This window comes from Punica granatum, chromosome 8 (assembly GCF_007655135.1).
Source record: "Punica granatum isolate Tunisia-2019 chromosome 8, ASM765513v2, whole genome shotgun sequence".
Taxonomy (NCBI): domain Eukaryota; kingdom Viridiplantae; phylum Streptophyta; class Magnoliopsida; order Myrtales; family Lythraceae; genus Punica; species Punica granatum.
Window position 1 is genome coordinate 644,988 of NC_045134.1, and position 24,759 is coordinate 669,746.

Sequence of the window (24,759 nt, forward strand, 5' to 3'; positions counted from 1 at the left end):
ATGGAAAATATAATATTGTCAGGGAGAAAATAAAATCTTAAGGAAATAATAATGGGCTTCATAGGCAGTTGTGTGAAGGGGGCCATATGAAAAATTCCATTAGTTTCAAAGTAATAATAAATAACAAAAGTAATGATCTCCGACAGCTCCGAGTTTTACGATGCTAATGTAAAGCGTCTCCCGACAACAGTACTGCAGCCAACAGGAAAAGAGAGCAAAGGGCACACCACGAGGAGTGCACAACAAGAAGGCTAATTCGATTCCTCAGTTGAAGATCAATAACACTTTTTTTTTCTTTTCTTTTCTTATGTTACAAATATAGAAGGGGAAGGAAGGAGGATAACAGGAAGAAATGTGACGCATTTTGCAAACCTCACAACTACTAGTACGGAGTAGCACTAGCCACCAACTAGCTAATAACTACGACGACCACCACCACCACTACTACTACAACTACTAGTAGGGTTGGTACAGAGAGTCCACAGCCAAACTCATTACACTTTTATAAAGTCAGGTACAAAATTGTGACACCCTTACAGCCTTGCAAGACAAGTGCATATGATATGTAAAACGGAACAAGAAAGAACAAAGAGAAAAAGAATCGAGAGGGGCAGCGGAGGCGGGAGATCAAATTACCAGATCCATTCCCACAAGAGCCCTGAACCAGGTGGCTCTATACCCCTCTCCGCATGTGCCAAAGGAATCTCTCAGTATCACACAACACCGGCAAATTTCATCTCATTTTCTCCGTTGCTTATGCTTGACTTTGATGATCCTACGCCCAGATTTGTCGCCCCCCGTGCCCAGTGAGAAGCTCCCCCCACCGGCATTGAAGTCCTGGCTTCCTGTAGCCTGGAATGGAGATGGACTCTGCGGCATGGAGAGATTCTGTTGAGCTCCAAACTGGAACGGATTCGCACCAGCACCAGCCCCAGCATTTGAACCAAATACGAAGCCTGCTGGCGCTGAGATGGGCTGTTGCTGACCAAACGATGGGGTTGGAGGGGTACTGCCATGATTAGCCTGGACCATGTCCTCGGCCATAGAGTCCTCCATACTCATTTGGTCGGCATTATTGTTATTGGCCGGTGAGGGTGACCCGAATATAAAGGGGGAGTTGGAGTTCCCAAACGCAGGTGGAGGTGCAGGGCTAGCAGCAGATGATGTGAACGAGAAGGTTGTACCAGATGAGGTGTTTGCAGGTGCTCCTGTGAATGATAAGGTGGGACCCGATGAGGCACCCATCGATCCAAAGGGACTGGAGGTTGAAAAGGTTGTGGTTGATCCAAAGACAGAAGCACCAGTTGAGGCAGATGAACTTCCCATGGATCCAAAAACAGAAGCGGCTGTAGAAGCAGATGAGGTGCCAACGGTTCCAAAAACAGGAGCGGCAGTAGAAGCAGATGAAGTGCCAATGGAGCCAAAACCGGGAGGGGCAGTAGAGACGGAAGAAGTGCCACTAGACCCAAGAAAAGATGAGGTCCCTGACAATCCAAAAGCTGGAGCACTGCTAGAGGCTGATGAACCAGGCGCAGATCCAAAAATGAAACCATTGCTAGAGGAAGGTGATGAGCCGAAAGACAAGCCAGTAGATTCGGATTTTGAGGTCAATGATGAAGCAAATGTGGTGGTATTCGCTTGCCCAAATGCACTAGAAGACCTCGGGGTCACAGAACTGGGCTCTGAAGAAGGCATTGTACCTGACGAAAATAGTTTGGTAGCAGAGGATGAGCCAAACAATGAGCTGGTGGAAAGAGCTGCTATAGTAGTGGACTGCCCAGATGATGAAGACGACCCAAACTGAACGGGAACACTATGAGTGAAGGAAGCAAGTCCAGTCCCAGTAGCAGTAGATTCTGGAACCTGGGCTGATCCATTGGCAGCACCAGTAGTTGCAGAACCCTCTTTCTGATAATTGGCATTTGAAATGGCAGATGCAGCACCAAACCCAAAAATGCTGCTTCCTGAGGTAGAATTTGCAGCAAGAGAAGTACTGCCAAGTATATTCCCGGAGCCCATATCTGCCTTGGTCTTGCCTTCTTCTGAAGGTACCACAACAGGAGATGATGCTTGAGAAACTGAATTTGATGGAGCAGATTCAAACTTGAAGGTCGGTAGAGCTGGATTTGAGGCGGTGGCAGTAATGATGGAGGATAGCGTACTGCTGCTGTTGTTGCCACTAAAGGTGACAGGCAATGAAGGGATGCTAAATGGCTTCTGACTCGTGAAGGCATTTGAGTCCACTGCAATTAGGGAAGAAAAAGTGGATCCATTACTTGAAGCCGATTTAATTCCGGATGTAAAGGTTGGCGATGAAGTTGACACAATAGCCAAAGTTTCTCCCTCAGGCAAACCAGAGGGCGCCCCATCCTTCAAGGTTTTCTTCTCTTCAGCTTTATCAGATTCAGGCATCTTCGTCGAAGAGGAAAATAAACCACCAACATCAGACGCAACACTGCCAATAAGAAAGATAGGATCAATATAACCTCTAGAATATTTATCAGTGTAAGTAGTTCCATTTCAAATAACAATCTAAATGTTAGTACGCAGGTCCATTTGAATACATGAAATACTCATCAAAATGATTAAGCGAATTTATTTCCCATGACGTGATCGTTTTGATTAACTAATTATCACCACTTCCCCTTTACTAGATCCGCTAGACATAGCTATTAAGGAACCACAAAAACTGTGAACATTACTGATAATATCAATCAAGTCAGACAGGAGCATAGAAACTGACCTGATTGAACTTTGTGCACTGGAATCTGGAGGAATTTTTTGACTAGACAGTTCACTTAAGGAGGATATAGCACTGTTGGCGGTAAAATTATTATTAGAAGCAAATCCAAAAATAGCGCTAGGGACATTCTGCTCCTTCAGAAGACCAACTTTATCACCAGCGCTGAACAGAGGAGGAGCAGGATCCTTCAATAAAGCTGCTTTATTAGATTCTGAAGTAGACTGTGTAGCCAGCAGATCTGATTGAGAACTAGTGCTAGCAACCCGTATACTTGGAAAGTTATCTGCATGTGTTTGAGCAACTACTTGTTTTCCATCAGCACCTTGTTTAGATGTCTCCTTTGTGAAAAAATTCATTGAGGGTTTATCATCAGTAACAGTCTGATGCTTCCCTGAAATAATAGTAGCTTGAGCATCACTTGTCTTGCATTCAACTGTGCAGGTATCCCGATTCTCCCTTACTTCAACCAATGAAGAAGATACTCCATTGGGATAACCATCATCCTCCAAATCCAAGTAGTCCTAAAACCAAATAACATAACAACTTTGAAAATTATGTGACAATTACTAAGACAATATAGTATGATTAAAAAGTACCTATATATTAAAGACGGATCAGAGAACAAACTATCACTATCAACCTACTTATCATAAATCCAAAAGTTGTTCACCAGCACTCCAAAAGTATACCCAGTCTGTGAGAGAGTAGGAAAGTGACATCTGAAAATTTATAAGAACCTATATCTAAATGTCGTAACAGAACCACTAACTAAATCAACCTCACAACAGGAAAACCAGAGAAAGCCCATGGACAAGACACTTGCATAGTCCAATCTTGATAAAAGAAATACTGGTGATCAGACTTACCTCAGGTGCACTCATCTTGAAGGGACGTTTCTTCTGAGCAGGAATATGGGGGAGAGAGTTGGTCAAATTAGCATCTCCTGTTGTGCTGATCAGGACTGCATCTTTTTTGCAAAGGACTGCATTCTCGAAGTCATTAACTGAAGGAGAAGGTTTATCTGAAGCAGCAAAAATTCTCAATGGACCAGTTTGTTCAAACTTACCCTGCTTTTCCTTACTAGTTTCTCCAGAATCATGTGAAAATCTGGGAACTGAATTATCAGGCTTATTGTTATCTCGGGCAAACTCCAAGAACTTTGATGAATCAATATGTTTGAGGCTTTTTAGTGCTTGTCCTTGTAACTTGGACGGAGACAGCTTGGCTGGTGCTTTCTCCCTGGCAATAGCTAGCTTGAGCTCTGAAGACCTCTCTTTGGGTGGTGATACTATCTTATCTAGTTGCTCAAGTATTTTGGAAGCCATCTCAGTGGATTTTGATGAAACAGGTGCTATATTTGACTGTTCTCCTATGCTTAACTTTCTTTCATTCACTGGATGCATCTTCTGTGTGGAAGATGAAGGCTCACAAGCTACAGAAGTTGGCATGCTCCAGTTCTTCTGATATGAAAGATTCGGTTTTTGACGAATTCTACGTAAGGGACCACCAGAGCCGATACCATTCTCAAAGATCGAACTGCTCCGTTTCAAAGCCTGCATTTTTATAAAAATGGAAAACTAAATTAAATGATTCCACTTCTAAACTCCTGAAAACATGAACCAACATTTAATCTAGCAAAAAATTAGCACCTTAGCAGATCCAGGAATTCTGTTATGCTCCAATGCTTGGGTAGCTGTCAACGGTCCACCATAACCATCGGTCATAGGCCCAGAACTCTGGAAGCCAGAGAAATAGGGGGGGAAAAGATTTTAGAACACGATCAGTACAAAAATAATACATAGTAGACAATATTTCCCACAGCACAGACCTTCGGTGTACTGGCCACATGAACTCTTGAATATGGTGTTCTACTTCTGGCCATACTGTAAATAGCCGATCTGCCCCGAGACCTTGGTGTCGCATAACCATTCTCACGAACCCCAACATGTCCAGATGGGCTAGGCACAATAGATAAAATGGGTGATTGTGAAGAATGTACCAAGCCATTCAGAACTGTTGAATCTTCTGCAAGTGCTTGACCGCGTAACCCTAGCATTGATGGTGATACTTTTGATGGCCTACTGCCCATATAAGCTTTTGCGAGCTCTGCAGGTGAAGCTAGGTCCTCATCAAGTACCTGGAGACGTATTGCACAATAAGGTGAGAAAGGCATCATAGATTCTAAGTGCAAAGCAGACAAAGAAAAAATGAAAAATATTAGTTTTCCTACACTTGAGTTTAAGGCCTTGGTGGGGATAAGGCGACTCCGATCATCTTGCAGAGGAAGGTTTGCCACTTCGTCTTCCCGTTCCTGAAACAGACTTGACTTTGAAGGGAAAACATCGGGCATTTTCTCTTCCACCTCAACCGGATTTTCCACAACTCTAGCACGGAGGAGGGCAGTCAAACGATCTATCTCTGATCTGTGCAATGAAATCCAAGATTTTAGCATCCCAGACAGCTTCACGCATACAGGAATAATTCCTTGAAAATTCTATCTATGTTTAAGGTTTTCTTGCCAGATCTTTGAAACGAAATTTCCCTATGAAGAAATTAGATTAACCTAATTACACCAGCAAACAGGAGTAATAAGCAGTGTCCAAGCTACCAACTCATAACAGATCACGAACACCGAAAAATATTCGAGAAAAACTCGATTCTCCCATTATATACAGAGGAACACCAAAAGAAGAACCATTTATTGAAACTTACACTTAAATTACAAAAGGCAGCAAGCATCCATTGCCCAACCTAATTTATCAAAGTCTTAACTAAGGTTATATATGTACAAGAGAAATATCTAACATATGATAACTTATAGAAAGAGGAGGGAAAAAAAAGTATTTGTATGATACCAAGAGGGACAAGATGTTGATTTTTAAGAAAGATAACCTGGTGAAAGTCTTCTGCCTCAAAATCTCCTCGAAGTCCATAGAAGAGCCTTCTCCAGGAACAGAGCTAACAATAGGTTTCTGATGGCCATCTGATGCTGCTTCTTGTTCTTTAGAGACATTCTTCACAAAGAGGCAAACAAATTACGAATTGAGAGTCCACAAACAGAAAAATAAATGACCAAAAAGAAGAAGAGAGAGAACTAACTAAAGAGCAGCACAGCAGAAGAATGACATCATTTACTTGTCAACTAGTGTGTAGAAACAACTCACATACAATAGTTGAATGCAATGTTTCAATATGGTTATGGTACCAAAGTGGAGTTCTTATGATTAGAAAGCATCTCTTAGTTTGTAAAAGAAATTCAACCTTTGTTAAGAAAATAACAAAGTTGACAGAATTCATAACACACAGTCAATCCGGTAAGTAAAAATACACAGATGTCAAAGTTTTCACTTACCAAAGGGATTGCTGCCTCATTCTTGTCTCCAGCTTCTAGCTTATTCTCTGAAGAATCATGAGCTTAACAAACATTAGCAAGACCACCAAGAAAACTTCTAAGAACTCATTGATACAGGAAGCGAGATAGATAGAGGAATAAAAAGAGAAAAGAAGACTAAAATGTGATGACAGTTCCCACACAAAAACAGATTGCAATTACTTAAAGAGTTAGGAGACAAAACACCAACTTGGCTAGCATTTTCTTCAATAATACCAAAGAAGGCACGAGTTCAATTCTGGACTAGGACTCACTTAGTTTAAGTATAATGATAAACTTGTTCAAGCCACCTGTGACTTTTCACCAATTCTAGGACCAGGCCAAACTGTATAGAAGCAGACTACTTCAATAAAAGGCAGATAACAAATCAAGCAGCTAACAAAAGGGTGCCATTATCATGATTCCCTTTCCCGTTACATTTCCAATGGAAAGAAAAATCATTTTTTAGATATAAGTAGGTGGGAAAAAGTTGAGCACCTGAATTCCCATCCCACATCATTGATAGACTGTGGACTATGCCATACTTGAAATGAAGATCATAAATGCGGAATAATATTCACTGGCCAGTTGACAACCGAAATATTGTCCCTAAAAAATCCATAACATGCCTGTGTTCATTTTTAATAATCGAAATCCTTATAAATGCTCAATAAATAAATCTGGAAAAAAAGAGAGTAAAATACACAAAGCAACTGCATTTAACGCTCTGATAATATTCAATTGAGAAGACAGTCCAGACTCTACATTCTCACTTAAGAAATGAAACCAATTGCACGTAAACCCTAGTTCTCTTGAGATAGAAAACTAAAGCAAGCAAGAAAATTGGGGACGCTCATAAGCATCAATGGATGAGAGTTATAATTCCAAATTATCAAGGACTCAAATTGCAAACGTAGCAGAACAGCGCAACTTCTTCTTAAAAAAACTAAAGTTGAAAAGCCCTAACACAAGGAACTGTCAATTAATTAAAAGAGAAAAAAAATTTTGCGACTAAGAAAACCGGGGAACAGTGGTACCGGCGAAAACGAAGCCTCAAAGACAGACCTGGCGGATGCAGGAGCGGAAGGGGAGATGGAGGGGCCTGAGTGAGCCGCTTTCTGAATAAAGAAGCGTAGAATCTCTGGGCGGTCGAGGCGAGGAGCTTGTGAGCTGGATCCATTAACTTCCGAAGCCAACCATTACCATTAGCACCGGGAACAATGGTGGGGTTTCTGATTTGGGGGCGATCGTACGGCGTCGATTGCGGCCTCCGAAAGGGTTTCTTCCGAAACTTGCCACCAGCGCCGAGGCCCCCGTATGGGTTGCTCTCCTCTCGCGCCGTCGCCATGGGAGAAGCAGGAACAGTGAAAGCTCAAATTTTGGGGTTTTGAGAGGGAGAGAGATGGCGGAAGGGAGCGGAGGGAAACCAAAATTAGGGTTTTTATTATTTTGTACGCATCAGATAGTGAGAGAGAGAGAGAGGGAGGGAGGGAGTACGGTGTTAAAATATTGGGATGAAAATTGCAATACCACCGATATAACGTATTTCTACGGTCTGCGTATACCGTGGGCTTTTGGTAAAATGACCTGTGGTCCTTCTTTAGGAAATGACGGGCGACGCAGGGTCGTCAATTGTGCTTGTGAACGGATGGCTGGGTAGGGCAGTTTATTAATAATATTTTTATTGAATTATTTTATTTGTAGTGGTGATGGAGAATTTTCTAAAATCTTTGCATTAAAAAAATGAATTATAATGTCACAATCACTCCACAAGTCCTAATTCTTTCATAATCTATCAATTCCTTTTCCATATCTCTTTACAGTCGCATCATTTTGACTGATGAGATTATCGTGGCAAGGCTATGTTTTCGAAACAGGTATTACAAGTTATTCATCAAAAACCAGCATTGGAAGTTATGGTACGCATAATGTTCTCAACGATCCAATCCATCATATTGGCTGCGTCTCGAACTAACAATGGGGGCATTACGCACTGTCAATTCAATATATAACTACTTGCTCTTATTGTCATTTGTCACCGACATCGATCCTCTGTCGGCAAAATTACCCGAAAATGGCATTCTTTGTTCAATGCTTCTCTGGAGAAAGGAAAGCCGGTGACAAGCCGGTTTTGCTTACACGAATAAAAAAAAAAGAGCACCGATTCATCTCAATAAGGCCATAATGCAGAAACCATTAACCAATACAGAATCCAATCTTGGGCTCCAAATAGACAACACGATGCAATGGCCTGGAGCCAAATCGAAGAGGAGGACACAGTTTATCATAAAAATCGTACCTTACATATGCAGTTGCCGGGAAATGATGAATACAAATGGTTTTGGTAAGGAAACTGTAAAAGAAATTAAAAACTCAGACAGTTCTCGATGATTAACAACTCAGAAAGGCCGATATTTCAGCACCCAGATCTCCTACTATACAATCATATAAATCATCCCGACCAGTGAAGTAAACAATCGACAAAGGAAGACAAAAACTCTCACCGATGCCTAGCAATGTGATCCCGAAGCTTATCATCTAAATGCAATACTGAAACTGCTGTCAAGGCCGTTCATAATGCCACCAGGTTCACCACGTTGATTTCCCTTCTGCATCATCGTCACAAACTCATTGTAATCTATGCGTCCATCCTGCAAAAGTTGACACAACATTGCAATGAAGTACTCAAACCCGAAAGCTTAGCATCTCTCACAGGAAGCTTCAGAGACTTTTTTATCAGTTAGACGAAAGCTGCATCTTACATTGTCCTGATCAACCTCCCTAATCATTTCCTCAAGGTGAGAGTCTTCCATCCCGAACTCTACACAGGCTTGTTGAAGCTCATCCTTGGTGATGTACCCACTCCCATCTTTGTCGAAGAAGTTGAATGCAGCAAATAAATGATCTTCCCTCTCAACTTTATTCAAATGCAGCATTGCTGCCATAAATTCCCCATAATCGATCGTTCCACTGTTGTCTACATCAGCCTGTAATTTTAGGACAAAATATATCAATTACGTACTTGAAGAGGAAACTTCATTATATACAGAAAACGAGTTTTCTTTCTCCAGTTGATACTCACTGCCTGCATTAAATCATAAATTTCAGATTCCTTGAGATTAGCTCCAACTCGTTTTAGACCAGCCTTAAGCTCTTCGAAGGTGATTTGACCGCTATTATCAGCATCTATCATCTTGAACATTTCTTTAAGGCCGGCAATTTCTTCCTCCGACAAGCTCTCTGCAATCACCTGCATTTGCATTGTGTGCGGCCATATTAAGTACAAGAAAACACACAGCATGTGCGTAGCGTTATCTCGTTAATGCATTTCTGGGTGTCTGGGAACTCACTCTAAGAGCCATTTTCTTGAGCTTGTTCATGGCAGAAAATTGCTTCAACCGACTCAAAACTGCTGAATCGAGAGGCTTATCAGGAGCAACACCATCAACTTGAATCCAAGGGTGACCTGAATTACAAAGAAGTTGTATATGAACATATACTTTTTGGAAAATTTATAAAAGTTATACAAAAATGAATTAAACTACTGTGGAAGTGCAGTAATAGCATCACATTTTAACAAATTCTGGCTGATGCAATTGGAGAAAACTTGATAACGTACAGATGCAAATGGATGTCAAAACTTGATAACGTAACACATGCAAATGGATGTTAAAACTTGATAACATAACACATGCAAATGGATGTTACGGAAAGATAAGCCTCACATAAGACTTCATGAGCAGTTAATCGTCTTCTGGGATCTCGAACAAGCATTTTCCTCACCAAATCCTTCGCACTTTCTGAGATACTTGGCCAAGGGTCCGACGAGAAGTCAAGATCACCATGTAGCACCTGTTCAAATATTCCTTGCTCGGTTTCTACAAGGTAAAAAAAAAAAAAAGTAAATAAAGAGATCAATAAATTGAGATCTTAGAAAACATGCAGAAGATGAAATGAAAACAGTTCTGTTTTCACATAATGCAAGATTCGGGTATAAAAAGGAAAAATATAACAGTTAAATCTCACCAGCCCAAAACGGAGGAACTCCACTCAACAATATATAGAGGATAACACCAGCACTCCACACATCTGCTTCGGGCCCATAACGCTTCTTCAGAACTTCTGGTGCAACGTAGTATGGACTGCCCACCACATCATTAAATCTTTCACCTGTGATAAAGATCACCAATTGCTCCTCAGGCCGAATGACATTTACATGTTGTCTGAGGGACATGTAATACAGCGATATGGAGCTCCTGGTCCTAACTAAATTAGAATGTATTTATTCAAGGCATACGAATTGTCGAGATGCTGATAATGAAAATTGCACACCCTAATAAAGCACCTAAACAAATTATATAAACTAAGACATCGATATGACGAGATTAAGTTTAGTTACTAAAATGTCCATAAGAAATTGAGGGGAAAATTTCATGCCAGCGTGTTATCATTGGCATCAGTTTCGGTTGGACAAGCAATATATACCTGGCTTGAAGAATATAGACAGACCAAAATCGATGGTCTTCAGCAGCGAATCCTCCTGCTGATCCACGAACAGGAAATTCTCAGGCTTGAGGTCCCGATGCATCACTCCCATGGAATGGCAGGCCTCAACAACGCCAACTATGGTCCTCGTAAGCTCAGCGGCCTTTCGCTCGCTATAATGCCCCCTCTGGATTATCCGATCAAACAATTCTCCACCGGCACAAAGCTCCATTACCACATGAACTGCCACAGCATCCTCGTAAGCCCCCTTAATCGAAATCACATTCGGGTGGCCCGATAAATGATGCATTATCTGAATTTCCCTCCTAACATCCTCTACATCCTCTTCAGTGATCAGCTTCCTCTTGGCTATAGACTTGCAAGCGTATTCTTTCCCTGTGGCCTTCTCGATGCAGTAGAACGTCACTCCAAACTGCCCCTGTCCGAGTTTCCTCCCCGAGGTATAAAATTCCTTCAAGTTGCCTGTTTTCTTTTGAAGCACTGACTCGGCCTTCAGGCCAGCACTGGAAACCCGGGTCATTTGGGGCTTCCGCTTGGGCTTGATGGGCGGTTCTTGTTTTGGTTCGGGTTTCGGGACCGTGACTGGCTCTGGGGGCTTGTTCTGGATAGAGAGAGGTAAAGGCTCGAGTTCGTTGCCCGTTCCCTGACTGAAGGACTTCCCATTGGCGTGGACCGAGTCATTAGGGATTGACTCGTGGACCGACTGCCCATTGGTATGAACGGAATCCTCGGGCGATCGGGACCGCCATACTGAGGCAGAGATGGACTGAAAGAAGCCATTTCTGGAGATGCTTGGTCCAACACAAGTATTACCCATATCCAGAGATGCAACACCGGTAGTCTACCTACGAGGGATTGTTGTCCTGACCTCAATGTGAAGATGCAACCATGTCAAATGATATGAAGATAGCAAATACCTGATCTGATCTACCGTGAAACCTGGGCAGTTCACCAAGGTCAAACCCTGAGCAGGAGTCTTGCTCTAAGCCTCAAGATGACAACTTGACAAAGGACTGATGGAGTTGAACAGGGCATGTGTTGCGTTGAGCTGCTCTGCTCCGCTCCAAAGACTTTTAAGGATGGCTACAATGCAAAGGATTCACATTTGACCCCAGAAAGGAAACATCCACTGGCCAATGGAATGATCAATCTGGGATTGGCAGAGCAACAGTGTTAAAGAAGGGGAGAAGTCCGAGGAGCAATACAAGACAAGTCCGACAGAGAATGAGCAGGATGGAAGGAAGGATATCAAGAAAAGTCAAAACTCGAAGCAATAAAATATCTTTAGCTGATCAAAGACTGAATGATTCAACAGCGCAAATGGAGAAATGGGGTGTATTCAAGAATCCCAGTGGGCAGCATAGCAGAACATACAGCTTCTGATCTTTTTTCTAGGAAGGATCATCGTGGGTGCGCAGACAGACGGACAGAGAGAAGAAGAAGAAGAAGAAGATTGGGTTTTGTTTTTACCGGTGCCGGGTCGCCTGTTGGAAGCAGAGAGAAGAAAGACGGCTTCCTCAAACTCTACTGTTTGTCTGTCTATATGATTCCTTTTGTTCGACAAACGAAACAAACGCACAGACGGGAGAAGAATGAATATGAAGAAGAAGGAGAAGAGGGAGACGGTCCTTGTTGACCCTCATTTTGGATCAGTAATGTAATGCAATGTAAGTATACCGACAGTAGATGGATGGATGGGATATGGGTCGTTTAGTTTGATTGCACTGACCATAAATACCAACTAATAATCAAACGAAGCAAAAGACCAAACTACAGACATTTATTATATGGTTTTCTTTTGCACATTGGGACGTGTTTTTCCTTTTCGCCCAGAAACCGCGTTTTGGTTTGGTTGGTATTTTATTTTATCTGATTTGATTTGGCGTACGCTCTCTCTATTGTCCCATTCCCGGGCTTTTCGGTTGGAATTGCGGTTAATTGATTGCCTCTTTTCCTTCCGGGCCCCTTCTTTCACACTCCATGGTCGGTCCCCCCCAACCCCCTCCCTCATTCATCCTTCCTCTCGAGTAGTTAGTTGATTATCGATCGAGCATCATGGGATAGTATGTTGATGATATCATCAATCGCAACGTTGTAGATACTTCCAGGCATTCTTTAAGATTTTCCAGTATTTGGGTGTGGATCCTCTCCCACGTTTGGGCAACCGATTTCGAAGGGTGTACGGTGGAATAGTTAATCATATAAGATGAGACAAATATAATATAATGAGATGAGCAATTATTTGGGTTGATTCCGAAAGTCCGGCCGTTGACATGCAATGGTCGACATGCACGATAGTGGAGCACTTGCATATGCCTTTTAATTCTTTATTGGACAGTCTTTTTAACTATTTTTCTAACTTATTCGAACCTTCGACGTATGTATGTTGCATTGCATTAACTACGTTCTGGATCGGTGCATCAGGATTATTATGCTTATCTAGACAGATCTGAATTATACATAGAGAGTGAGATAGGAAAGGGTCCATTGGTTCTTGGTTACTTCTTTCTTTTTTTCTTTTTTTGTAGTGCTGGTGGATTAAGTCATTACCTAATATAACAAATCCAGGCAAGAAATTAAGATCCAGCCATACGGTAATTATAAGGATTCCCAAAGATTTTCACTTCTCATATCGAAAGCGACTCCATAATTTATTTCCAAATACAATTTCTTTTTTTCACTTCGACGCATGAATTCCTTCGTCCTACTTCCCGGAGATACTTATGGATTAAGAAATCAAGAATTGATTAATTACTAAATGCAGATAAATCCAAAGGCCGGCCCTCCAATTAATTCGTGTCCAATTAGACGACAATTAATCGTCACCTTCCAAGTTGAGACGTCCTTACCTTGTGTACTTAACGAGGTGTACGTGCATATCATTCCCCATATCACACCGATAAATCTACGGCTTCAGGTAGAGAGGCACGACAATTATTGAGAAAAAATGGCAAACCTCCCGGAAGAAATAACCATGGACATCTTACTTCGACTTCCAGTGAAATCTCTAGTTCGGTTCCGCTGCGTGTGCAAGCATTGGAATCGCCTATTCAACAGTCCCGCCCTTGTAAAAGCCCCCCGAACTTGGAAACTCGAAAGCCGCCTCCTCCTAAAGTACTGCAGCGAGGATGTCACTAGACTCGGGATACGCTCTCAGCGAAATACTGAAGAGTTCTCATTCGATATCAGCCCTCCGTCCGTAATCGGCAAAAAGTTTGAGCTTGTTGATTCATCGAATGGTATCATCTGCCTGTACACCTTCCATCGGGATGACTCCGGAGCCTCCAGGATTTTCCTGTGGAACCCCACCATCAATGATCTTTTCACCCTTCCACAGCCACCATCTCCGGTGCCAGAGTACTTGGTCGGTTTCGGATTCAATCCTCTGAGCGCCCACCTCGATGACTTCAAGGTTAATTATAAAGTTTTATTATGCATGTATTCGGTTCATCGTTCATGATTCAGTATTCGGAACATCGCAATCACTGCATATATACATATAGGACTAGGAGAGTACCACTCGACCTCGGTTGGATCATTGTTTATATACTTGGCAGGTGATATGCATCAACCTACGCTTGGAATACAAAGATCGGGAGCGGAAAAGGCACTCACAGGTCGAGGTTTATAGCCTGAGGACGAACTCTTGGAAGCAACTCGGGGATCGCTATCCTTCCTACCTTAACGGTCACCTGGGCAATCAAGTGATCTTCAATGAATTCATCTGCTGGTATCCTTATGTTCAGGTAAACAAGCAGTCAGTCTTGACCGTCTTTGATGTGGCCAAGGAGGAATTTCACGAGATGAGGCTGCCTAACTCGATGCCCTCGGATGGCAAACAAATCGGGTTACTAGATGGATGCGTGTCCCTGTGGGCACATAACCCAAGCGAAGGCTATGAAGTGTGGACGATGAAGGTGTTCGGGAACTTGGAGTCTTGGACTAAGCTATACACGATCAAGATTTTTGCCAGGAGCATCGCTCGGTACCAGCCCCTCGGGCTTGCTAGCGTCAAAGAAGCCTTACTGCTCAATACCATTCCCAGAGGTCTCCGCCACAGGTCACCCAGTTACATAAGTCTTTACGACATGGAAAGGGGAAGATTTAGCGAAAGTTTTAGGTTTACTGTCGATTCGATATATGGCAATCGCTTGGTGACCCATGCCGAGAGTCTGATTTCTCCATCTTACAGTGCCCAAGCAGAGCGGCGTTAGGTCTCAAAATGTGCGATGGGTGTCTCGGTGACTGCACACACCGAACTTTCGAACAATCCGTTCGTTGCACCTCCTCCTATCCTCAAAACTCCAAAAACCTCAATTTTCACACGATTACATGTGAGTTTGTAGGAATCTGTTACGTTTCCTGATGTGATCAATGAGAAAATGCAGCATAATATTATATATACACGCTATTAATTCTCATTTGGAGCTACCTTAGCTAGAACAACACGATACTGGTCAGTTCTATTTTCATCAATAAGATCGAACACGCCGTAATGACCTTTCATGGACATTGGCCTCTGAGCTCCGTGATTACTTAATGCGTAGTTTAAACAGAACGAATAAAGACCTAATTAAATTAGTGTTCTCCACCGTTCCAATGGACAAACGTAAGCGCGCACCCCTATAGAATGAATGCTCGTGGATTAGTTAATTAGAAATCCTATCAAGGACTTGACTAATGCAGAAAACCCAAATTAACCCAGCCCCCTCTTATTAATTATACTCCAATTCAAAAACGACTAATCGTCATTTCCCAGCCCAAGACATACACCAACTGTATACTACACGCACATACGATTACCATTTCCTACTTTGGGGCCTCTGGGCCTTGAGCAAGCCACTTTACTATTTGGGCCCATGAAGGCAAAGGAGTTGGGCCGACGCGGGGAAGGTATGCACTTCAGCTCCTGGTCCACCTCAGGCCCATCATAGGATTTGGCGGGAAACAGAGCGGTTGCCCCCCTTATTATCCCGCCAAAACGAAAGGGTTAGAGAGGGAGAGAGAGCCGCTTTTTTCCCTTTCGCCGCTGCTTTGCTCCATCCTCCCGTTCGTTTCTTCCCTCTTCCCTTTCTTTTTGATCCATTTGGGTGGCCGCCCCCTGATCGGAGAAGTCGAGATGGAGCCTTATTTTGTCGACCCGACCGCGGTTCAGGTCGAGAATGCCTTCCTCGAGTTCCTCAAGAGGTGAAATGCTCTGCCCCACCACCTCAATTAGGCATATTTGTTCTCTGATGATGAATTGGGTTAAGCTTCTGACACGATTCTTTCGCGTGAAACAGCTTCAGGTTGGATCCGATGGAGCCTCCGTACTACGAAGCTGAGATAGAAGCGATGAAAGCCAGCGAATCGAGCACCATCTTCATCGACTTCTCTCATGTCATGCACCACAGCAATGATCTACAGTCTGCGATTTCCGATGAGTACATGAGGTACCGCAGAGATCTCTTGCTTCTTCCTTGGTTAAGTTTCCATTAAGAATGAGCATTTGCTAATGCATTTAATGCTTTAGATTTGAGGGGTACCTTAGAAATGCTTGCAAGAGGTTCGTGATGGAGCAGAGGCCCACCCTCATCGCAGATGACAGCCCGAACAAGGACATCAACATCGCCTTCTTCAATCTCCCTTCCACCAAGAGGTCCCCTTTTCCCCGTCTTATATTACTGTTATGTGCATTCTGTTAGCTGGTTAGTGACAACAATCGAATCTAAATCTCTTTTACCAGTCAAAGTGAATGTTCAGTGCATATTTCTTCGCGCAGGCTGAGGGAACTGACCACATCAGAGATTGGAAAACTTGTCTCGGTTACAGGAGTAGTCACTCGCACGAGTGAGGTTCGTCCCGAGCTGCTTCTAGGGACGTTTAAATGCTTGGAATGCGGGGGTGTCATAAGGAATGTGGAGCAGCAATTCAAGTATACTGAGGTTCGGTGAACTCTATCTCTTTCCCACGTACATGTGAACAATGAGTCTTTTCTTCTCCTAATTCAATGGTGTATTGATTGCAGCCGACAATATGCGCGAACGCTACATGCCAAAACAGAGGTAGGTGGGCGTTGCTCAGACAGGAGAGCAGATTCGCGGATTGGCAAAGGGTGAGGATGCAAGAGACTTCCAAAGAGATTCCTGCTGGCTCCCTTCCTCGATCGCTGGATGTTATACTCCGTCACGACATAGTCGAGCAGGCTCGTGCAGGCGACACGTGAGTAATACTTCTTACAAGACATACGCACTGAAGATCATTTAGGACGTAAAAAAGGACAAGAAGAAACAACATTCATCTTGTAGTGAAGGACAAGAGGAAAAAAAAGATTTATCTTGTAGTTTCGTTTCACTCATCTTGCTTTGAGGTCAACTTCATTAGCTCTATGGGTGCAGGGTCATCTTTACTGGCACAGTAGTTGTGATACCGGACATAATGGCCTTGGCCTCACCCGGAGAGAGAGCGGAATGCCGTCGGGAAGCTGCACAGCGCAATTCCACTGCTGGACACGAAGGGGTGAGAGGTCTTCGGGCATTGGGCGTCCGGGATCTTTCCTATCGGCTTGCATTCATCTCTAATTCAGTTCAGGTTGTTAACTGAGAGAGGTTTCTCAACAGGGTGTGACAAAGCAAATCTCGTATTTTATTGATATTCCTGAAATCTCTTTTTGTGTGTTGCTTCAGATTTTGGATGGTAGAAGGGACGTGGACGTCAGGAGTAGAAAGAAGGATGCTGAAGAAGATGACAGCCAAGAATTCACCGTTAGTTTTCTCTCAGCAATGTCTGCTGTCACATTATGAGTGCATACCTACTTTCAAAGTTGCAAAAACAGAACAGATCGAGACGTGGGGTCCTTATCGTTGCCTGTCTTTATTGTCCATTTCCAGGAACAAGAAATAGAGGAATTCCGTAGAATGAGGAATACCCCCGATTTCTTCAACAAGATTGTTGATAGCATTGCTCCCACAATTTTTGGTCACCAGGATATCAAGAGAGCAATCCTCCTTATGCTCCTAGGTGGTGTCCATAAAATCACCCATGAGGGTATCAATCTGAGGGGAGATATCAATGTTTGCATTGTAGGAGATCCGAGCTGCGCGAAGTCTCAGTTTCTTAAGTACGCCGAAAAGAAACTTTCTTATGTTCCCCCCTTTTCTTTCTTTTTTCAAATCCTACTGATCACTCGTATTGCATTTTCCTACTCAGGTATACTTCAGGTCTAATTCCTAGATCTGTTTATACATCGGGAAAATCCTCCTCTGCTGCTGGATTGACTGCAACTGTTGCCAAAGAACCTGAGACAGGGGAATTTTGTATCGAGGTAGCATCTCTTGGTTCCAATCAAATGTTATATTTATTTTACTTTTTCTGCTGGAGATGCGTGTATGCTTTGGTTATTTCATAGTGTTTCCTTTGATATGGTTCCTAAATCATATTCGAATCTATTAGGCTGGTGCACTTATGCTTGCGGACAATGGGATTTGCTGCATAGATGAATTTGATAAAATGGACATCAGAGATCAGGTAATCCTATCTCTGCCTCTATTCAGTTGCATCACCTCAGATTTTGGGATTGTGGGAAGCTGATTATGATGTCAACGTAACTGAAATTGTAAGTGGCTGTTTGAAGGTTGCGATTCACGAAGCTATGGAGCAACAGACGATAAGCATTACTAAAGCGGGTATACAAGCAACTCTAAATGCGAGGACATCAATTTTAGCAGCTGCCAACCCTACTGGCGGGCGGTATGACAAGGCAAAGCCGCTCAAGGTGAGACTATTTCCTCCGCTGATTAGTAATAAATTCATTGAATTGAATTGATCTTGAGACTTCATTTTTGGCGATTTACTTTTATGATGCTTGACTGGTTCACTTTCTTTTCGTCTAAGCAGTACAACGTGAACCTTCCTCCTGCAATTCTCTCGAGGTTCGATCTAGTGTATGTCATGATTGATGACCCAGATGATGAAATTGACTACCACATTGCCCATCACATTGTGAGAGTTCACCAGAAGCGCGAAGATGCAGTTACTCCTGCATTCTCTACTGCGCAGCTAAAGCGTTACATTGCATATGCAAAAACACTGAAGCCGAAGGTCTATTCTCTCACGTCCTCTTGAGATGCCGCTTACTTAAAAAAGGTGAAACATATCTGCTTTAGGTTCCTAATGATGAGACTGATTGTTACAGCTAAACTCTGAAGCCAGAAAACTGTTGGTAGATTCATATGTTGCTCTCCGTAGAGGAGATACAACTGCTGGAGGCAGAGTTGCTTATCGCATGACTGTCAGGCAGCTCGAGGCTTTAATTAGACTTTCAGAGGCCATTGCTTGCAGTCACCTTGAAACTCAGGTACTTTACTTTTCGACCATTTGTTGCTTTCTCTTTCCTTTTCCTTTTCTGACGCTGACTCTAATTCATGTAATATCATCCAGGTACAGCCACACCATGTTAAGGTGGCAGTCAAGCTCCTGAAGACATCAATAATAAGGCAAGGCATCACTGATATGCTGTTTTTGGCAAGACATCCATTCCTCCGTTTCTCGTGCCAATGAATCCTACATTTCCCAGACCAAAGAAAATAAAAAATAAAAATCCTATATCTTATTAACACCTCATGAAAATAATTTGGTCTTTCCCTCCTATACAGTGTGGATTCCTCTGAGATTGATTTGTCTGAGTTTCAAGATGGAGATCATACTCATGAGAATGATGCAACGAATCCTCCCGCTGGAGGTGATGATTCTCGGCCTCAATCAAGAGATGATGCACCTGAGCAGACCCCAGCTGATGCAGGTGGGTAAAAATCTCTACAGAGGTTTTCAACATTCATCCCCTATCCGACAGTTTGAACTGAACATGTAATGTGATTGTGATATTGCAGAAAATGATGCAAGTACAGTAGGTCCCCAGAAGAAGAAACTTGTGATAACTGATGAATATTTTCAGAGGGTTACACAAGCCCTCATTATGCGGCTCAGGCAGCATGAAGAAGCTGTTATACGAGATGGTAAAACCTATAACAGTCCCCCTTCTGCTCTTGAACTCTATCTTGACAATCCAATTTGTTTGGCAAACTACATCATATCGTGTTTCTGTTTTTGGCCTTAAATGGACCGTGGGTTCTTCTCTTTGGCAGGGACTGGACTTGCCGGGATGAGGCAAAGGGACTTGATCCAGTGGTATGTCGATCAGCAAAATGAGAAAAATAGCTATAGTTCCATGGAGGAAGCAGCAACCGAAGTGTCACGCGTAAAAGCTATCATCGAGGTAAATCTCACATCTTCCATTCTAATACCACTAATTGAACTGCGTACCTAAACCTTTTTCTGAATGATACGTGCTGAATGTATGGCTGTTGCTGCTACATGAAAATCTTGGGCTGCTTTTTGTTTGCAGAGTTTGATACGAAGGGAAGGACATCTTATCGTTTTAGATGATGGTAGTACCCAGGTGGGCGACGATGGGAGGCAGCCCGTGTCTAGAAACGACAGAATCTTGGCTGTGGCTCCCAACTATGTCGTGGACTAAGTGAATACATGACGGATGCATATGCTTCAAAACCAAGAACGTACATCAGAGAGTTTGGTGAAAATTACTGCAATAGCTCAATGCAGGTCGAATAATCTCTACTGATTTGATCCGGCTCTGTGTTGAGATTGGGATGGTCATCACTGACGAGATGCTGGACCAACATGAAGGTTACTGTTGTAATATCCGGTGATTATTTAATGTAACTACTGGACGCCGACTTTACCTTGATGATTTTTCGATGAGGAGTTGTTTCTGTCAGCGCACCTCTCTCCCTGTAATCTGCTCAGTCCCATTCTCTTTTGACTTGCAATTTTTATGGTATAATTATTAAGTTGCCGAGGGATTCGGCCGCATGAAACACGAGGGAAGGTGTCGAGGATTCTGTTTTTAAAGGGAAAAGTGATGGAATTTAAACCTTCATTTATTATATCAATAAAAATATGGAATTTAACCTTCATTTCTTTTTATTGAGCAGAGGGGCAGCGAGTGGCTGAGTAGTCGACCTCTTTCCTCACCTTACCCGCATCTACAATCTACACAAATACAAAAAATCAATTCCACAAACTCTCCATCTCTCTCTCTCTCTCTCTCTCTCTCTCTTTTAAACTTTACCTCAACTCAACTATAGACAGATCATTCAGGGTTCCTCTGTCACACCAGCAAAATACAACAGATAGGAGAACTTTGTAAAACAAATTTTAAAAAAGAAAAAAGAAAGTGAAAGAGAGATGGATCTAAAGAGCAAAGCAATTCATTGGCTTCACTTCATATTCTCTCTGCAGCTTTCCTTGCCATCTAGCCATGCAATGCAGCCTCTGTACAATATACATCTTCCTGCATCGAACTCATCGGCAATAATGATTATCGTATTAACAATAATCCCACAGCTGCGACTACTTCGATCTATCATTACCTTCTCTTATTCTCCATGATAGAAGGAAGATCTCGCAGAATACTAAAAAAAGATGGTAGGTGCTTTAATTATTGGCAAGTGGGGAAGCTGGAATCTTGTCCTATGGCGACTAGCATCCTGCAGGCAGCTTCAAGCAACTTCCCTGCACAACCAGGCCATCATCATTAATTTATTTTCTTTATCTAATTTAATGAAAACAAACAACAGCAGCAACAACGAATAAGATTAGCAAACTAACAACTAATAAACAACTGCTTTCAATCATTCATGCATCTCTCTTTCTCATTTAATTGTAATTAAAATACATTCGACAGACAGCAACTGCTCAACTTAGATTGGTTCCTGACAGCAACAGCCCAACAACACAACACAACACAACACAACACAACACTATACTATACATACAACGGTTGTTTGTGATACCACACCAGAAACTATGTAGACTAATAATATAACCATGCATACACCTCCTCTTACATGCCACTGACCGTATCTTCTAACACATGCCCATCAGACACAATAAAACATTTCATTAGTTAATTTACGAAGCTGTGTGGTGGACAGACTGACTTTAATTAGTTTTTAAGATCACCATCAACATGCCTATGATGATTTGCATTAGAAATTGATAGGGAATCAGCACGAACCAATTCAACTATTGGTTTGTTAAGACGTGGGCTTCAGGGTTTGGAATGATAAGAAGAAAGATCGAAAATTTAACCACCAGCAAATGGCTTAATCAATGGTTCCAATAATTACAGAGACTTTATGTGCGTTTCCTCAACCCCCATCAGTCCGATGCTTTTTTCTATTCCAGTCGAGATGCAAATGAGAGGAAATGAGAACAAGGCAAGAAGATAATCGTGCATATATGCATTTAATAAATCCATTCAAGCATTAACATTGTGCATATTCTAAAGAATAATTAATTGCAACCCAATACAGACAACCTGTCGTTGTTAGTTTAGGTGAGAGGAAAAAAAAAATGCTCAGTCAATATTCCAAAATATATATGAAGCTTTATTGCATGAAATAATAAACTTTTTAAAATTGGCCACAAAAATATCCCACAGGGCCCCCCACGCACATAAAAGTCAGCTGGACATATCAGCCCTCCACACCGACAGTGCACTTAGGTCGTTTGGTACGCAAAGATGAAAAGAAATGGATTATATATAAGGGAAATGTAATAGGATTCAGTAATGACCATCACAAAATGAAAGATATTATGTTATATACATTTCTAGATATATAAATTAAAAGAACATATATATAATGGTTCACAATATATAACATGAAATAAGAAAATGATCATTTCCTTTCTTAATTGAGGGAATGTTCATTCCATCAAAATGAAGGAAAAAAATAATAATGAGGGAATGTTATTTTTAACTTATATAAGAGATACTAATAAAAAAAAATAAGGTGCAATGAAGAAATCAACATTTAATTTTAATTCGTTTCATTTTCGCATATCAAACGGGACCTTTAACTATACCAATTGTGTTTTCAATATTCATTACTTTTATGTCACAACTTTTTAGCATTATAACCTACCGAACATAAATAAACACGATAACACTCGGAGAAAAATCTCTTTCGGCTGACAAATCCACATGCAAAAACTCGATTTTTTGTTCTTGCAAACAACAAACGTTAATATTACATTATAATCTTGACTGTTTTTGGGTTCCATTCGTCGTAAAAAGATTTTCCTTTTCTTCAATAATTGGAAAAGACAGGAAGAGAGCAGAAATATATATATATACACACATATATTGTTCCAATTGCAGATCAAATGGGCCCTCGAAAAATAAATTGAACGAATCATATCATATCATATAGATAGTGGGCCTACCCTTTCCTCCTGCCCCACACACGTACTGAAAATGGAACAGGAGAAGACAACTATGCCCTTTGACCTGCTCTGACCCACCGACAGAAGCAAGAGCCAACCCCCTTCTCCCAGGGGACCGGCCGGACCGGACCGGACCGGACCAATTCCATTTTCTAACCCAACCAAGAATCAACGGCGTTTAATGAAAAAGTTAAAACTGTACGTACCTCGCCTCTGCTTCCCGGCAGCCACCTTCACCTGCTTCACTACCTGCGCCGCCGGCGTCACCTTCTTCTCCTCTGGCGGGAACAGGACGCCGTCTATCCCCTGGACCGAGATTCTGCCATCGGTGTATATGTCCGGGTCAAAAAGGTACGCCGACCCGTCTCGGTGCCCGAATTTCACCGACCCATCGGCCTCCTGAGCCACCACCTTGTGCGGCAGCCTCAGCGTGTCGTAGCTCACCTTCCCGAACCGCCTTACTGCATTGTACATGCTCTCCTCGGTCTGGTACTCGGGGATGATGTGGTAGTACACGATTTGCTCCGGCGAACCCGGTTCGCTCAGCTGGTCGGTTGTCAGCTTCGCCATGGCCTCGTCGTTCGGAGCGAGGATCGTTAAGACGTAACCTTCAGAGACTAACCGGCCCATCTCGACCGCCAGCGAGGTGAGGTTGACCAGAATGTCGGCCATCTCGTTGTACCCGCCGTACTGGAGGAGTGTGTGGATGAAGTCCTTGACCTGGCGCTCGCCGTCGAAGTGGTGGTGTGGCCCACCCGGTCCAGGGGCTGGGGCTGGGGCGAGGTCGGGGCCCGGGGCCATGGCGTAGTAGATTGGGAGAGCAGGCGGAGAACCGGGCTTGGCGGGCGGGGCCGGTCTTTTCAGCCGGTTCGTCCTCGGGTCGACCTCTGGAGCACCCTCCGGCTTGACGGCGGAGATCGAGCTGAGGCTCCGGCGGTTGTTGAAGTCCTGCTGTACGGACCGGGGGATAATGAGGCGCTCGATGCCATGAATGACCCCGTCGGGCCGGTCCACCGCGTGTGGACCTGTCAGCTTGGCCAAGCTGACGAGACGCTCGCCGGAAGAGACGTCTGTTGAGAGTTCGACTGGCACGCGGGACAGAGCGCGGTGGCGAGTCGAGTCACCTGGCTTGGCGGGCCAATGGTGAAGGCCGACGCGGTAGGGCACAATGTGGGAGAGGATGAGGGTCTGGAGGGAGCGGAGGTTGCGGGGCTCAAGGAGGAAGCGCTTGAACTCGGGGTCGAGGTGGAGCTCGAGAGCTTCGTTCTTGGGGGCGAAGATGGTGATGTTGTGCTTGGTGACGGTATCTTCGAGGGTCTGGAGGAGGAGGGCCTTCTCCACGAGCTCGGCGAGCTCCGTGTAGTGGGAATCGATCAGGGCGACGAGGACGGAGTTGGAGTTAACTTGACCGGAGCGTGTCGTGTTTTCCGGCGATGCCGCGGCGCCAGAGAGAGGGAGGAGAAAAAGAAGATGGAAAAAGAGAACGAGAGAGCTCAAATCAAAACCGCTGGTGGCCATTCTGAAGAGTTGGGAAATTAGAATGGGTGGGTGGATTTTTCGGTGGGATAGAGAGAGAGAGAGAGAGAGAGAGAGAGAGAGCTTAAGGACTAAGAAGAAGGGGGAAGGAAGGAGGATATTAACAGTTGGTTGGGATTAAGCTTTAGCTAGCTAAGCTATGCGTGTTTCTATTTCATTCTGGTCTGATAATTGTCTTGTCGGGAGTGCACTGTGTGCAGATACACAATGGACTCATGGAGTATAGTTAACTTAAGGAAGTTTCGGACATGGCAGCTACAGGGAGGGAAGAGTGGTGGTGGAGTGAAAACGCAGTCGGTTCGATTGATGGGGGGGG

At 43.2% G+C, this 24,759-nt stretch overlaps 5 protein-coding genes across 12 annotated transcripts; 2 read left to right on the forward strand and 3 right to left on the reverse strand.

Annotated features, from left to right (window-relative positions):
* Positions 1–236: 236 nt before the first annotated feature.
* LOC116188384 (nuclear pore complex protein NUP1) lies at positions 237–7,597 on the reverse strand. Of its 3 annotated transcripts, none has more exons than XM_031517700.1 (10): positions 7,179–7,597; positions 6,096–6,142; positions 5,636–5,757; positions 4,974–5,166; positions 4,572–4,880; positions 4,393–4,479; positions 3,810–4,296; positions 3,610–3,725; positions 2,744–3,264; positions 237–2,455 (listed from the first exon to the last, which is right to left on the reverse strand). In XM_031517700.1, exons 1-10 carry the CDS (start codon positions 7,459–7,461, stop codon positions 739–741), a joined length of 3,882 nt encoding a protein of 1,293 aa, XP_031373560.1. In that variant the 5' UTR covers positions 7,462–7,597; the 3' UTR covers positions 237–738. The 3 variants fall into 3 exon arrangements, with proteins under 3 accessions (XP_031373560.1, XP_031373562.1, XP_031373559.1); XM_031517702.1 differs by adding an exon at positions 6,612–6,722 and having other exon boundaries at positions 3,610–4,296; positions 7,179–7,593; XM_031517699.1 differs by having other exon boundaries at positions 3,610–4,296.
* A 684-nt stretch (positions 7,598–8,281) lies between these two features.
* Positions 8,282–12,350, reverse strand: LOC116188385 (calcium-dependent protein kinase 1-like). Of its 5 annotated transcripts, none has more exons than XM_031517707.1 (9): positions 12,090–12,350; positions 10,599–11,769; positions 10,140–10,283; positions 9,839–9,991; positions 9,464–9,579; positions 9,196–9,363; positions 8,876–9,100; positions 8,618–8,764; positions 8,282–8,466 (listed from the first exon to the last, which is right to left on the reverse strand). In XM_031517707.1, the coding sequence occupies exons 2-8, from the start codon at positions 11,434–11,436 to the stop codon at positions 8,648–8,650; spliced, it is 1,761 nt and encodes a 586-aa protein (XP_031373567.1). In that variant the 5' UTR covers positions 11,437–11,769; positions 12,090–12,350; the 3' UTR covers positions 8,282–8,466; positions 8,618–8,647. The 5 variants fall into 5 exon arrangements, with proteins under 5 accessions (XP_031373567.1, XP_031373563.1, XP_031373566.1 ...); XM_031517706.1 differs by lacking the exon at positions 8,282–8,466 and having other exon boundaries at positions 8,623–8,764; positions 10,599–11,460; positions 11,537–11,769; XM_031517705.1 differs by lacking the exon at positions 8,282–8,466 and having other exon boundaries at positions 8,623–8,764; positions 10,599–11,464; positions 11,537–11,769.
* A 1,115-nt stretch (positions 12,351–13,465) lies between these two features.
* LOC116187198 (F-box protein CPR1-like) lies at positions 13,466–15,037 on the forward strand. The gene is made up of 2 exons (XM_031515831.1): positions 13,466–14,031; positions 14,177–15,037. The coding sequence occupies exons 1-2, from the start codon at positions 13,567–13,569 to the stop codon at positions 14,831–14,833; spliced, it is 1,122 nt and encodes a 373-aa protein (XP_031371691.1). The 5' UTR covers positions 13,466–13,566; the 3' UTR covers positions 14,834–15,037.
* A 568-nt stretch (positions 15,038–15,605) lies between these two features.
* On the forward strand, positions 15,606–20,801 carry LOC116187724 (DNA replication licensing factor MCM6). The gene is made up of 18 exons (XM_031516640.1): positions 15,606–15,806; positions 15,902–16,051; positions 16,132–16,257; positions 16,381–16,543; positions 16,627–16,820; positions 16,997–17,189; positions 17,285–17,362; positions 17,489–17,718; positions 17,808–17,922; positions 18,051–18,125; positions 18,232–18,372; positions 18,495–18,698; positions 18,793–18,954; positions 19,038–19,093; positions 19,253–19,398; positions 19,487–19,612; positions 19,742–19,872; positions 20,002–20,801. Exons 1-18 carry the CDS (start codon positions 15,739–15,741, stop codon positions 20,131–20,133), a joined length of 2,490 nt encoding a protein of 829 aa, XP_031372500.1. The 5' UTR covers positions 15,606–15,738; the 3' UTR covers positions 20,134–20,801.
* Positions 20,576–24,758, reverse strand: LOC116187725 (fasciclin-like arabinogalactan protein 17). 2 transcript variants are annotated; one of them, XR_004152125.1, is made up of 3 exons: positions 23,114–24,758; positions 21,050–21,191; positions 20,576–20,970 (listed from the first exon to the last, which is right to left on the reverse strand). XR_004152125.1 is itself a non-coding variant. In XM_031516641.1 (2 exons), the coding sequence occupies exons 1-2, from the start codon at positions 24,423–24,425 to the stop codon at positions 21,118–21,120; spliced, it is 1,386 nt and encodes a 461-aa protein (XP_031372501.1). In that variant the 5' UTR covers positions 24,426–24,758; the 3' UTR covers positions 20,576–21,117. The 2 variants fall into 2 exon arrangements, 1 of the variants encoding a protein (XP_031372501.1); XM_031516641.1 differs by having other exon boundaries at positions 20,576–21,191.
* Between the last annotated feature and the right edge of the window lies 1 nt (position 24,759).

Coding starts and splice junctions, on each gene's coding strand:
- LOC116187724 (XM_031516640.1), top strand. CDS start 15,739: ATGGAGCCTTATTTTGTCGACCCGACCGCGGTTCAGGTCGAGAATGCC. Junction 16,052..16,131: donor ATTTCCGATGAGTACATGAG/GTACCGCAGAGA, acceptor TTAATGCTTTAG/ATTTGAGGGGTACCTTAGAA. Junction 17,719..17,807: donor GCGAAGTCTCAGTTTCTTAA/GTACGCCGAAAA, acceptor TTTCCTACTCAG/GTATACTTCAGGTCTAATTC.
- LOC116188385 (XM_031517707.1), bottom strand. CDS start 11,436: ATGGGTAATACTTGTGTTGGACCAAGCATCTCCAGAAATGGCTTCTTT. Junction 10,284..10,598: donor GTCTATATTCTTCAAGCCAG/GTATATATTGCT, acceptor TCTTTATCACAG/GTGAAAGATTTAATGATGTG. Junction 9,992..10,139: donor AGTTCCTCCGTTTTGGGCTG/GTGAGATTTAAC, acceptor TTTACCTTGTAG/AAACCGAGCAAGGAATATTT.
- LOC116188384 (XM_031517699.1), bottom strand. CDS start 7,461: ATGGCGACGGCGCGAGAGGAGAGCAACCCATACGGGGGCCTCGGCGCT. Junction 5,167..5,635: donor AGGCAGAAGACTTTCACCAG/GTTATCTTTCTT, acceptor TTCATTGCACAG/ATCAGAGATAGATCGTTTGA. Junction 4,480..4,571: donor ATGTGGCCAGTACACCGAAG/GTCTGTGCTGTG, acceptor TCTGGCTTCCAG/AGTTCTGGGCCTATGACCGA.
- LOC116187725 (XM_031516641.1), bottom strand. CDS start 24,425: ATGGCCACCAGCGGTTTTGATTTGAGCTCTCTCGTTCTCTTTTTCCAT. Junction 21,192..23,113: donor TGCCGGGAAGCAGAGGCGAG/GTACGTACAGTT, acceptor CTGGTTGTGCAG/GGAAGTTGCTTGAAGCTGCC.
- LOC116187198 (XM_031515831.1), top strand. CDS start 13,567: ATGGCAAACCTCCCGGAAGAAATAACCATGGACATCTTACTTCGACTT. Junction 14,032..14,176: donor CCCACCTCGATGACTTCAAG/GTTAATTATAAA, acceptor TATACTTGGCAG/GTGATATGCATCAACCTACG.